The sequence below is a fragment of the Hypanus sabinus genome, chromosome 7 (assembly GCF_030144855.1).
Source record: "Hypanus sabinus isolate sHypSab1 chromosome 7, sHypSab1.hap1, whole genome shotgun sequence".
NCBI classification, from domain to species: Eukaryota; Metazoa; Chordata; class Chondrichthyes; order Myliobatiformes; family Dasyatidae; genus Hypanus; species Hypanus sabinus.
Window position 1 is genome coordinate 123,171,206 of NC_082712.1, and position 12,900 is coordinate 123,184,105.

At 46.3% G+C, this 12,900-nt stretch overlaps 1 protein-coding gene across 4 annotated transcripts in view; it reads right to left on the reverse strand.

The window, feature by feature from the left end:
• ptdss2 (phosphatidylserine synthase 2) overlaps window positions 1–12,900 on the reverse strand; it is an 80,981-nt gene that overhangs the window by 2,283 nt on the left and 65,798 nt on the right. The window contains exon 13 of one of the 4 annotated variants that reach the window (XM_059975500.1): window positions 11,575–11,707. The exons of 2 other annotated variants lie outside the window; for them this stretch is intronic. In XM_059975500.1, the coding sequence (XP_059831483.1) occupies window positions 11,575–11,707 (133 nt within the window). Of the gene's footprint in view, window positions 1–11,574; window positions 11,824–12,900 lie in introns of those variants that run through there. One more of the 4 variants, XM_059975503.1, reaches the window with a different exon arrangement.

The window sequence follows — 12,900 nt, forward strand, 5'->3', positions numbered from 1 at the left end:
TGACAATTCCAGTGTCACTGAAGCCTGTGAAATGTCAGATCATGAACACGGTAGAATTAATCCCAGCCTGCACAGGTGACACTGAACAGTCCTTCATATTTGCACAAAATATCCTCATGACAATTTAACATAGTCTGATTGGCACCTTTGTCTTGAAACTCCCAGAAAGCAAGTGCTAGGCTTAGCAATCTGCTCGAATGGGAAAATGCTGAAGGCAATTCAAGCTCAACCTCCCCCACCCCCTTTTTTAAAATTGCAGAACACACTGGATGTCAGAAATGGCAGCATATTTAGGTATAAATTCAGATTGATATGCAAAGCACCATGTTTCAGAGCACTCTATATATGCAGCATTTCAGGGTTGTTGTTAGGGATCATTCTGTGGTTATGAAATTGTGGTTAAAGTAAAATGTTAAAGTAAAAAGTTTTCAGGAAATAAAACCTGTACAGAATTTAACTTCCAACTGATACTTTATGGCTAATGATACCAATCATTCCAATTCTGTCCAATTGAAACTATAAAAGGGAAGACAATAGATGAATGTTCCTGCTATTAGCACATTGATAAAAGTGCATGCTACTTCAAGACAGATCTATTTTGTCACTTAACTTCTGGATAGTTATATTCAAGGAGACATCTCTCAACACTGTATATAAAGGGGTATATTTTAGGTGTCTGCGTTTGGAATAGACACAACTACTGAATATTCAAAGAGGTGCTGCCAGTTGGTATGTGCTGCCATAGTAAATATGTAATTTTGTAAATTTGCCCGACTACCTATTTTTCAAATGTTAAAGTAGGTGATTACAGCAAGTGAAAATTAATCGTTTATTATTATCTTTGTGTTAAGGAAATATAAAACATCGTGTCAGATAAAAATCTTGTCAGGAAGAGTGAAATTCCAGTGGATTCTGGACACTCACTCTCCCCTGGAGGTTTGCTGTGTGAGTAAAAACCATTATATTTTCCAGTTACAGCTTTGCATTACTCAGTTTTGGTCACAACAGTTGATTCCAAACCCAAATACTCTCTGCAAGCAACAGCAAAAATTCAGATGGGGAAAGTGGGGGAGGTGTCATCCTGGTTGAATGGTTCCCTCAAATTTTGTTAAAACTGATTGACCGCCTTACCTGTTTGTATTACATACACTGCCAGCTCCTTATGAGAAACACTCACTACTCTTCCCTGAGGATACTAACAAAACTACAAAAAAATACCATTATAAAACATCTCATTTTAATAATTTTACTTAACAATACAGCACAGTAACAGGCCCTTCTGGCACAATGTACCTATGCTGCACCATTACACCCATGTGACCATTTAACTTACTAAACCACACGTCTGGTTTGTTGAAGGAAACCAGAGCACTTGGAGAAAACACGTACAAACAAGCTTGATGAACTCAGCAGGTCGGGCAGCATCCGTACACTTGGTCACGAGGAGAACGTATAAACTCTTTACAGAATTGAAGCCGGGTTGTTGGTGTAATAATGTTACACTAACCGATGAACTACTGTGCCACTCCTATATTTATCTCAGCAGATTTGGAATGATACTAATGTACCTAATGCGACTCCTTCCACGTACTTCATACCAAGAACTACAAGTCAGATGTATCTGTATTACAGTGAAGCAAAGAGAATTACAGAGACACGAGAGAGGAAACACGAGGAAATCTGCAGATGATGGAAATTCAAACAACACACACAAAATGCTGGTGGAACACAGCAGGCCAGGCAGCATCTACAAGGAGAAGCACTGTCGACGTTTCGGGCCGAGACCCTTCGTCAGGACTAACTGAAAGGAAAGATAGTAAGATTTGAACGTAGTGGGGGCAGGGGGAAATGCAAAATGATAGGAGAAGACCAGAGGGGGTGGGATGAAGCTAAGAGCTGGAAAGGTGATTGGCGAAAGTGATACAGAGCTGAAGAAGGGAAAGGATCATGGGACGGGAGGCTTTGGGAGAAAGAAAGGGGGAGGGGAGGAAGTACCAGAGGGAGATGGAGAACAGGCAAACAACTAAATATGTCAGGGATTGGGTAAGAAGGGGAGGAGGGGCATTAACAGAAGTTAGAGAAGTCAATGTTCATGCCATCAGGTTGGAGGCTACCCAGCTGGTATATAAGGTGTTGTTCCTCCACCCTGAGTTTGGATTCATTTTGAATGTAGAGGCGGCCATGGATAGACATATCAGAATGGGAATGGGACGTGGAATTAAAATATGTGGCCACTGGGAGATCCCCTCCCCCTTTCTTTCTCCCGAGGCCTCCCGTCCCATGACCCTTTCCCTTTTCCAGCTCTGTATCACCTTCGCCAATCACCTTTCCAGCTATTAGCTTCATCCCACCCCCTCCGGTCTTCTCCTATCATTTTGCATTTCCCCCCCCACCACTACTTTCAAATCTCTTACTATCTTTCCTTTCAGTTAGTCCTGACGAAGGGTCTCGGCCCAAAATGTTGACAGTGCTTCTCCTTTTAAATGCTGCCTGGCCTTCTGTGTTCCACCAGCATTTTCTGTGTGTTGACACCAGAGAGAAGTTCCTTTCTCCTTTGTGCAGACATCTGCTCTAAGTCATTAAAGAAATAATATAGTGTGAACTGGCTTAAAAGGAGCTGGACTAAAGAAAACCCAAGTGGCTCTCCCAAAATAACTACTGCACTTTATGCATTACTGAATTTTCTCCTCTAATAATCAGTTGAAGCAGATTTATCAAATGAACATATTAAACAACGTTTGTAAGTTTTTATGTCTTTTGACTGAAGAGCATGATTTTTATTGCCTCTGGTAAATAAAGTGAAGAAATGCTTGAATAGCCTACACATACTGTCAGCTAAAATCAGACAGGAAGCAATTCACTCAGAATCTTAAATCAACTAAAAGGCATGTAGCATGGGACACGAGGGTCCCTAATACTGAGTTTACTTTCATCTATTAGTTTGAACACCCAATTTTATAAGAAACTTTGTATTAAGTTTTTGCAGACTTCTTTTCACAAACTATTCAATGATCAATTTCAAAGCAGTCAAACAGAAAAATGAATGCAAATGAATAAAAAAAGACATTGCTCAAGTAAATCTTTTGTGTATGATTTTTAGAGGAAATATGTCAACAAGTCACATGCAGCCAAACTATATCATATTTTAATCAATGAAAGCTTGAGAAGCAAAATGGCTGAAAGAAGATTACAGTTGGGAGCTCATGGCTGAAAGAGGATTATAACTTAGAGTTTGACATCCAATGTTACACATTGTATTAAAAGGACAGGTAAGTAAACAGAGCGAGATGGGGTGGCTCTGTTGAGAAAAAATGAAATCAAGTAATTAGAAAGAGGTGACATTGGGTCAGAGGTGTTGTATCTTTGAGGGAAGTGCAAAGAAACTGCAGAAGTAAAAAGACACTTGTGGCGGCCCGCACTCGTGGGACTTGAACTGCCATCGGGAGCCGCGGGCAGACACGCTGTAGCGTGCTTGGAACTACCCACGCAGGGCAGACTTTCCGGGGACAGTCTGATGTCACGTCCACCCCTCGGGTCACAGGGGCCCATGGGAGGGGAGATTTAAGCTTGTGATTTTGAATCAGTAAAGGCATTCTGAGTTCAGCTCTCTCTGCCTCCGTGTGTTTCTTTAGTAGCGCATTGCGTGCGACAACATTGGTGACCCTGACATTCCAGACGGCATCTGCAGCCGGCGACTCAGCGCCCAGCCATGAATTCGAGCAACTCACACAGCACTGTCTCTCTGAAGCTCCCAACTTTCTGGGCCACTCAGCCCCACGTTTGGTTCAAGCAGGCTGAGGCCTACTTACAGCCCACACCACGCGGTACTACTACGTAATCAGCACGCTCGACCAGGAGACGGCAGGCTGGATCATTGACTTCCTAAGCCAGCCACCAATGGAGGACAGGTACACTAAGCTTAAGGTGCTCCTGATCTGTACCTTCGGACTCTTCCTGGGCGACCACACGCCATCCGAGCTCATGAACGATGTGCTGGCACTCATAAGCTGTGCCTTTTATTTGAACAGTTGCTCCTCGAGCAAATGCCAGAGGACACTCGCCTCCTCCTCGTGAGTGAGGATTTCAGCAACCCATGCAGGGTCGCAGCTAAAGCAGAAGTCCTTTGGCAGAGCAAGCAACGTGGAGCAGCCTCCATTGGCCTAGTCACGATCGCATGCCCCAAAGCCCAGGCCCCGCAACTGAAGCCGTCCAGACCCACGGGGGTAAAGGACGAAAGTTCTGAACAATGGTGTTTCTATCACCAAAGATGGGGCTCAGGACGTGCCGCTGCCGTCCACCATGTGCTTTTCCGGGAAATGCCGGGTCCAGCCATCGCTAATGGCTGGCCACTGAGACAGCCTTCCGTACCTCTGAGACCGACACTCTGGACGGCACTTCCTGGTAGATACTGGGGCCGAAGTCAGCGTACTCCCCCCTCGAACATGGACACTCGTAACGCGGTCCCAGCCCCAGACTCACCACTGCAAATGGCACCAGTATTCAGACGTATGGCCCATGAACTATCTCACTGCATTTCCGGTCCAGCCATTTCACTTGGACTTTCACATTGGCAGCGGTGTTACAAGAACTACTAGGGGCAGATTTCATACAAGCCAACTGCCTCCTGGTCGACCTAAAAGGCCGGCGTTTGGTCCACACCGAGACGTTCCAGACTTTCCAACTCAGAGAAGCCAAGCTACCGGCCCTCCACCTGGATTCTGTGACCCTCTTAGGTAACGAATTCGTCAGGGTGTTGGTGGAATTCCCCTGTATAGTAACCCCGCAGTTCTCCACGACCAATCCCAAGCACAGCGTACAGCACCACATCCCCACGCAAGGACCACTGCTGCATGCCCGAGCTCGCAGGCTCCCACCCGACAGGCTCCTGACAGGAGGAGTTCTGTAAGATGGAAGAGATGGGAATTGTACGCCGCTGAGACAGCCTGGGGGCATCCCCGCTGCACATGGTGCCCAAGTCCGCAGGAGGATGGAGGCCCTGCGGAGAATACAGAAGGCTCAACGATGCCACAACCGCCGACAGATACCCGGTACCCCACATCCAGGTCTTCACGGCGAACCTGCACGGAGCGACCATCTTCTTGAAAATCGACCTGGTCAGGGGATACCATCAGATCCCAGTGCATCCCGACGACGTGCCCAAGACAGCCCTCATCACCCCATTCGGCTTGTTCGAATTCCTGAGGATGCCTTTTGGTCTCAAGAACACAGCCCAAATTTTCCAAAGTCTCATGGACTCGGTGGGACGCGACCTGGATTTTGTTTTCATTTACTTGGACAATATCCTGGTGGCCAGCATTTCGCACCAAGAGCACGTGGCACATTTGCGCTAGCTCTGCCAATGCCTGAGCGACCACAGACTAGCAATCATTCCGGCGAAGTGCCAGTTCGGGCTGACGGAGATCGACTTCTTGGGCCACAGAGTCAACCGACATGGTGCAGTTCCCCTACCGGACCAAATCCAGGCCATCCGCCAGTTCCCCAAGCCTAGCACGGTCAAGAGCCTGCAGGAGTTCGTAGGGATGGTCAACTTTTATCATCGGTTCGTGCCGGCGGCGGCCCGCACCATGAGACCCTTGTTCAGCCTGATGGCCGGCAAGGCTAAAGAAGTGGCATGGGACACGGAGGCGTTCGAGCAGGCCAGGGAGGCGCTGGCAAAGGTGGCCCTCCTAGTACACTCAAGAGTCGATGTACCCACGGCACTCACAGTCGACACTTCCAATACGGCAGATGGCGGAGTCCTGGAGCAGCTCATCGAGGATCAGTGGTGACCACTCGCTTTCTACGGCCACTAGAGGTGAAGTACAGTGCTTTCGACAGAGAATTGCTAGCACTCTACCTGGCTGTCCGGCATTTCTGGTACTTCCTCGAGGGAAAGGAGTTCACTGTGTATACGGACCACAAGCCCCTCACCTTCGCACTGGCCAAGGTACCGGACCCATGGTTGGCTCGGCAACAGAGGCACCTGTCCTTTATTTTAGAATTCACCACGGACGTCCGCCACATCGCAGGGAAGAACAACGTCATTGTCAACACACTGTCTCGCCCCGGCCTCCACTCAGTAGGCATACTGTACTCAGGAATAGACTACGCAGCACTTGCGAAGCACAACAGTCGGACACCGAGATCCCGGCTTATCGCACCGCCATTTTCAGGACTCCAGTTGAAGGACGTCTCCATTGGCCCAGCAGCAGATCGACTCCTGTGCAACGTGTCTACCGGCAAACCCTGACCAGTGGTACCAGCAGCATGGAGGCGTCGGGTATTCGACACACTGCACGACCTGGCCCACCAGTCCATCTGGGCATCCATCAAGCTGGTAGCGGACAGATTCCTCTGGCACGGTTTGCGCAAACAGGTCAGGCACTGGGCCAGGAGCTGCGTACACTGCCAGGCTGCCAAAGTCCAGAGATAGGTGAAGGCTCCCCTCCAGCAGTTCCAGCCGACACACAGGAGGTTCCAACACATCCACGAGGACATCGTCGGCCCCCTGCCAGTCTCCCGGGGAGCTAGGTATATCTTTATCATGGTAGACAGGTTCACCAGATGGCCGTAAGCCGTACCACTCGCAGACACATCCACTGAGTCCTGCGCCAGGATGCTCATTGCAAACTGGATCGCCAGGTTCGGCCTCCCAACTGACATCACCTCTGACAGAGGGGCACAGTTCACGTCTGGTTTGTGGACAGCTCTGGCACAGCTCCTGGTCACCCATCCCCAGTCCAACGGTTTGGTAGAGTGATTCCACCGGCATCTCAAGTCGGCCCTGATGGCATGCCTCAGGGGCCCCAACTGGACAGATGAGCTTCCCTGGGTCCTACTGGGCATCCGCACAGCCCCCAAGGAAGACCTGGACACCTCGGCGGAATTGGTCTACGGCGCCCTCCTGATGGTCCCAGGTGAGTTCGTACCAGAGGCCCCAGGTTTGGAAGAAACTCCAGTGGCGGTACTAACGAGGCTGTGGGACAAGGTAGGGACCCTGGCACTGGTCCCGACCTCCAGGCATGGTGCCATACCATCCTTTACCCCTAAAGATCTCTGAGACTGTGAGTATGTTTTTATTTGCAGGGGCATGCCCAGCTCAACTCTACAACGGCCATACGAGGGACCCTTCGTGTTCCAGCACAATGGAACCACATGTGTCGTAGAGGTGGGTGGCCGGGAAGAGACTTTTACAGTGGACCGCCTCAAATCACCGCATTTGGACATTGAGCAACCAGTAAGGGTACCTGCACTGTGCCAGTGAGGCTGGCCACCCAGGCAACCTACACAGACTGGGGGCTCCACTCCCCCGATGGATGTTTCTGGGGGGGGGGGGAGGGGGTGTGGCAGCCCACACACGCAGGACTCGAACCGCCATCGGGAGCAGCGGGCAGACATGCAGCAGCGCATTTGGAACTACCCTCTCGGGGCGGACCTTCTGGGGGCAGTCTGACGTCATGTCCGTCCCATAGGTCGCAGGGACCCATGGGAGGGGAGGTTTAAGCGTGCGATTTTGAATCAGCAAAGGCATTCTGAGTTCAGTTCTCTCTGCTTCCATATGTTTCTTTAGTAGCGCGTTGTGCACCACTACACACGGATGAGATTTATATACAGACCCTGAAACAATGGTAAGGATGTGGTCTAAAACTTACAATGGGTCAAGCACGCCAAACTGCATATGCCAAAAAGGCAAGGTTACAATAATCATGGGGCATTTCAATATGCAGGCATATCGGGAAAATCAGGTCAGTGCTGGATCCCAAGAGGGCAGATTTCTAGAATGGGTACAAAATGGCTTTTTTGAGCAGCTCATGGTTGAGCCGACCGGGGGACCAGCTATTCTGGACTGGGTGTTGTGCAATGAACTAGAACTAATTGAGAACTTAAGGGTAAAAAAAACCCTTAGGGGCAAGTGATCATAATGATTGAATTCACCCTGAAATTTAAGAAGGAGAAGATAAAGTCAGATGCAGCAAAGTGGGGGGGGGGGGGCACAGCGTGAGAGATAAATGTTTCAGTACAAAGAATAATAACTTTTAATTTTAATTTTCCACATATTGATTGGGACTCCCATACTGTTAAAGGTCTAGACGAATAAGAGTTTGTGAAATGCGTTCAGGAAAGTTTTCTAAATCAATATATAGTGGTACTGACTAGAGCGGATTCAATATTAAATCTCCTATTAGGAAACGAGTTAGGACAGGTGACGGAAGTGTGTGTAGAGGAACACTTCAGTTCCAGTAATCATAACACCTTTAGTTTCAACTTGATCACGGATAAATATCAATCTGGTCCTCGGGTTGAGGTTCTAAGCTGGAAAAAGGCCAAATTTGAAGAAATGAAAAAGGATCGAAAAAGCGTGGATTGGGACAGGTTGTTCTCTGGCAAGGATGTGATTGATAAATCACAGGAGGCCTTCAAAGGAGAAATTTTGAGAGTGCAGAGTTTGTATGTTCCTGCCAGGATTAAAGGAAAAGTGAATAAGAATAAGGAACCTTGGTTCTCAAGGGATATTGGAACTCTGATAAAGGAGAGAGAGATGAATGACATGTATAGGAAACAGGGAGCAAATAAGGTGTTTGAGGAGTATAAAAAGTGCAAAAAAAACTTAAAGAAATCAGGAGGGCTAAAAGAAGACATGAGGTTGCTTTGGCAGTCAAGGTGAAGGATAATCCAAAGAGCTTCTACAGGTATATTAAGAGCAAAAGGATAGTAAAGGATAAAATTGGTCCTCTTGAAGATCAGAGTGGTCAGCTATGTATGGAACCAAAAGGAACGGAGATCTTAAATGGATTTTTTGCATCTGTATTTACTAAGGAAACTGGTATGGGATCAATGGAAATAAGGCAAACAAGTACTGAGGTCATGGAACCTATACAGATTGAAGAGGAGGAGGTGCTTACTATCTTGAGGCAATCGGGTATTCCCCTGGAACTTGAAGGACACTAGTGCTGAAATTGCAGGGGCCTGGCAGATATACTTAAAATGTATGTATCTACAGGTGAGGTGCCAGAGGATTGGAATATAGCTCATGTTATTCCATTGCTTAAAAAAGGCTCTAAAAGTAATCCGGGAAATTACAGGCTGGTAAGTTTGATGTCGGTAGTAGGTACATTATTGGAAGGAGTACTAAGAGAAAGGATCTACAAGTATTTGGATAGACAGGGACTTATTAGGGAGAGTCAACATGGCTCTGTGCGTGATAGGTCATGTTTAGCAAATCTATTAAGAGTTTTTCGAGAAGGTTATCAGGAAAGTGGATGAAGGGAAGGCAGTGGATGCTGTCTACATGGACTTCAGTAAGGCCTTTGACAAGGTCCCGCATGGGAGGTTAGTTAGGAAGATTCAGTCGCTAGTTATACATGGTGAGGTAGTAAATTGGATTAGATATTGGCTCAATGGAAGAAGCCAGAAAGTGGTAGTGGAGGATTGCTTCTCTGAGTGGAGGCCTATGACTAGTGGGGTGCCACAGGGATCAGTGCTGGGTCTATTGTTATTTGTCAACTATATCAATGATCTGGATGATAATGTGGTAAATTGGATCAACAAATTTGCTGATGATACAAAGATTGGAGGTGTAGTGGACAGTGAGGAAGGTTTTCAAACTTTGCAGAGGGATTTGGACCAGCTGAAAAATGGCAGATGGAGTTTAATACAGACAAGTGTGAGGTATTGCACTTTGGAAGGACAAACCAACGTAGAATATACAAGGTAAACAGTAGGGCACTCAGGAGTTAGATAGGGTCGTAAAGAGAGCTTTTGGTACATTGGCCTTTATAAATCAAAGTACTGAATGTAAGAGTTGTAATGTTATGGTGAGGTTGTATAAGGCATTGGTGAGGCTGAATTTGGAGTATTGTGTGCAGTTTTGGTCACCAAATTACAGGAAGGATATTAATAAGGTTGAAAGAGTGCAGAGAAGGTTTACAAGGATGTTGCAGGACTTGAGAAACTGAGTTACAGAGAAAGGTTGAATAGCTTAGGACTTTATTCCCTGGAGTGTAGAAGAATGAGAGTAGATTTAATAGAGGTATATAAAATTATGATGGGTATAGATAGAGTGAATACAAGCAGGCTTTTTCCACTGAGGCTAGAGGAGAAAAAAAAAGAGGACATGGGTTAAGGGTAAAGGGAGGAAAGTTTAAAGGGAACGTTACGGGGGCTTCTTCACTCAGAGAGTGGTGGGAGTGTGGAATGAGCTGCCAGATGAAGTAGTAAATGCAGGCTCACTTTTAACATTTAAGAAAAACTTGGACAGGTACATGGATGAGAGGTTTATGGAGGGATATGGGCCAGGTGCAGGTCAGTGGGACTAGGCAAAAAAATGGTTCGGCACAGCCAAGGGCCAAAAGGCCTGTTTCTGTGCTGTAATGTTCTATGGTTCTAACTCTTTAAGGCACTTCCTTAGGATTCAGCATAACTTGATTCTTCCTTCCACTACCCTTATAAAAATGAAGTGGAGATTCAACATGATAACATACCTTTCCAGCCCAATGAATCCATACCACCCAATTACACTCATGTGAATAATTAACCTACTAACCCATATGCCTTTAGAATCTGGGAATCATGGGGAGAATGGATAACTCCTTACAGTGATAGAACTGAACCCAGATTTCCAGTGCTGTAATACCATTATGCTAACCGCTATGCCACATTTGTGGATGTTGACTACAGACAATTCAGGAAATATACAGCAATGCGGTGAGAAAAAGTAAAAAATCTGTCAGGGCAAAGATGCAGCTTATCTAGCACAAGTTATTACTGAGTGTGGTTCTGTTATAGAACCATTGGTTAGGACCATGGCTTGCGTGCATCATGAAGTAAACATTAAGCTAATGATGAATGCTCCATTCCCCCTGTTTAATGGTCACTGGTTTACTGAGATCCAAAAGATCACCTACAACAGTAGATTATGCTCTCTACATTCCTCTCGGAACTACTGCATGGTGCAGCTCATCCACTGTGACCTGAGGTGAATGGAACCCACAATGCGATTCAGAGAGCAGCTCCTCAGCCACTCAGAAGTCACTGGTGCTGTCTTTTTCTACAGTATCCTTCCTATATCTACTATAGCTTGCCAGCTCTTTTCTGGAAGACAGCAATGATTACAGCATCTTTTAAGTCCCTACTGTGGATGACAGGATTATGGATATGCATTTGAAGACCTTTGCCACACAGCTTTAAAATTTCAGTTTGAATGCAGACTGTTCCAAGGCCTTTTTAAGTGCTTTTCATTCAAGAGTGACATCTAGACAGAATGAATTTTAAAAGATGTTAACACTACATACATCCACACTCACCCCATCTTTCCATCGCCTTAACAATGATAGAACTTCTCTTGTCCTTACCACAACTTCCATCATCTCCAAAGGAATCCTACCAAACATAAACTTTACACCCCACCCCCCACTTTCCACAAGGTTCACTCCCTCCATGATTCCTTTGTCCATATGCCCCTCCCCACTAATCTCCCACCTGGCACTCATTCCTGCAAGCAGCCCAAGTGCTACATCTGCCATTCACTTCCATTCAGACCCCCAAACAGTCCTTCCAAGTGAGGCAACACTTCACCTGCAAATCTGCTGGGATCATCTAATGTGTCCGGTGTTCCCGATGCGGCCTCCTCTACAACAGTGAAACTTGTCATAAATTGGAGGACTGGTTCATTGAGCGTCTCCACTTCATCCACCAAAAGCGGAACTTCCTAGTGGCCAAACATTTACTGTAAATCCAGATTCCCATTCTGACATGTTGCTCGATGGCCTCCTCTTGTGGCCAAGATAAGGCCACACCTTATATTCTGTCTGGGTAGCCTCCAACCTGATGGCATGAATATTGATTACTCATTCCAGTTAAAAAAAATTCCCTCCCCCTTCCCTCTTCTTCTATTCCCCACTCTAGCCTCTTACCTCTTCTCACCTATCACCTCCCCCGGGACCCCTGATCCTTCCCTTTCCCATATGGTCCACTCTCCTCTCCTATCAAATTCCTTCCTCTCCAGCCTTTTATCTTTTCCACCCACCTGGCTTAACCTATCGTCTTCTAGCTATCCTACCTTTTAATTCTAAAAAAAAGGTCTTTGTATGAAATGTCAACTATTTATTCATTTCCATAGATGTTGCCTGACCTGATGAGTTTCTCCAGCATTTTGTGTGTGTTACTTTGGATTTCCACATCTGCTGAATTTCTCATGTTTATGCACATTCTTTAGGGGCGGTTCCTCCCTAAAGAGTTCTTGCTTAGGCTACATCCACACTACACCGGATAAATCCGTAGCCGAAGCTTTTTCTCTTCGTTTTTACCCTCCGTCCACACTAAAACGGCGTTTTCGTCTCCTGAAACTAGAGCTTTTCAAAAACGCTTTCTAGGGTGGGTATTTTTGAAAATGCTGCTCGGGCAGATCAGTGTGGCTGGGGAAACCAGAGACTTCTGAAAATGCTATCAGACCGCAGCGCGATCATTGTTTTCTTGAACGCACCTTAACAATTTCAGAACAGACAGCAATGAAACCGACGCCAGAAGAGTTAGAAATGTACTCACCAAATACTTTGACCCATAACTTACTGAATAAATAAGTATACTGTACTCACTTCGCCCTGTTTTCTGTCCTTGCTCGTATGAAGGTGATTTATCTATTTATGCAAGTACTTCTCTGACAGTAAATGTGTAACAGCCTAATGTAACATTGAATGGAAATATAAGGTAACACTGATGCAGGCATGTTTTATACATTTAACATGGTGCTTTATTAATGCAACAGAGTTGGTCAGTTTTTCAATGTTCGTCATCAGCCGGGTCAATCTGTCCATGAACTCCCTGTCAGTTGCCACCATATGCTCCAGTATTTGTTTTTTTTAGTTTTAAGTTCTCCTGCACGAGAGTCAACAACTGTCCGTC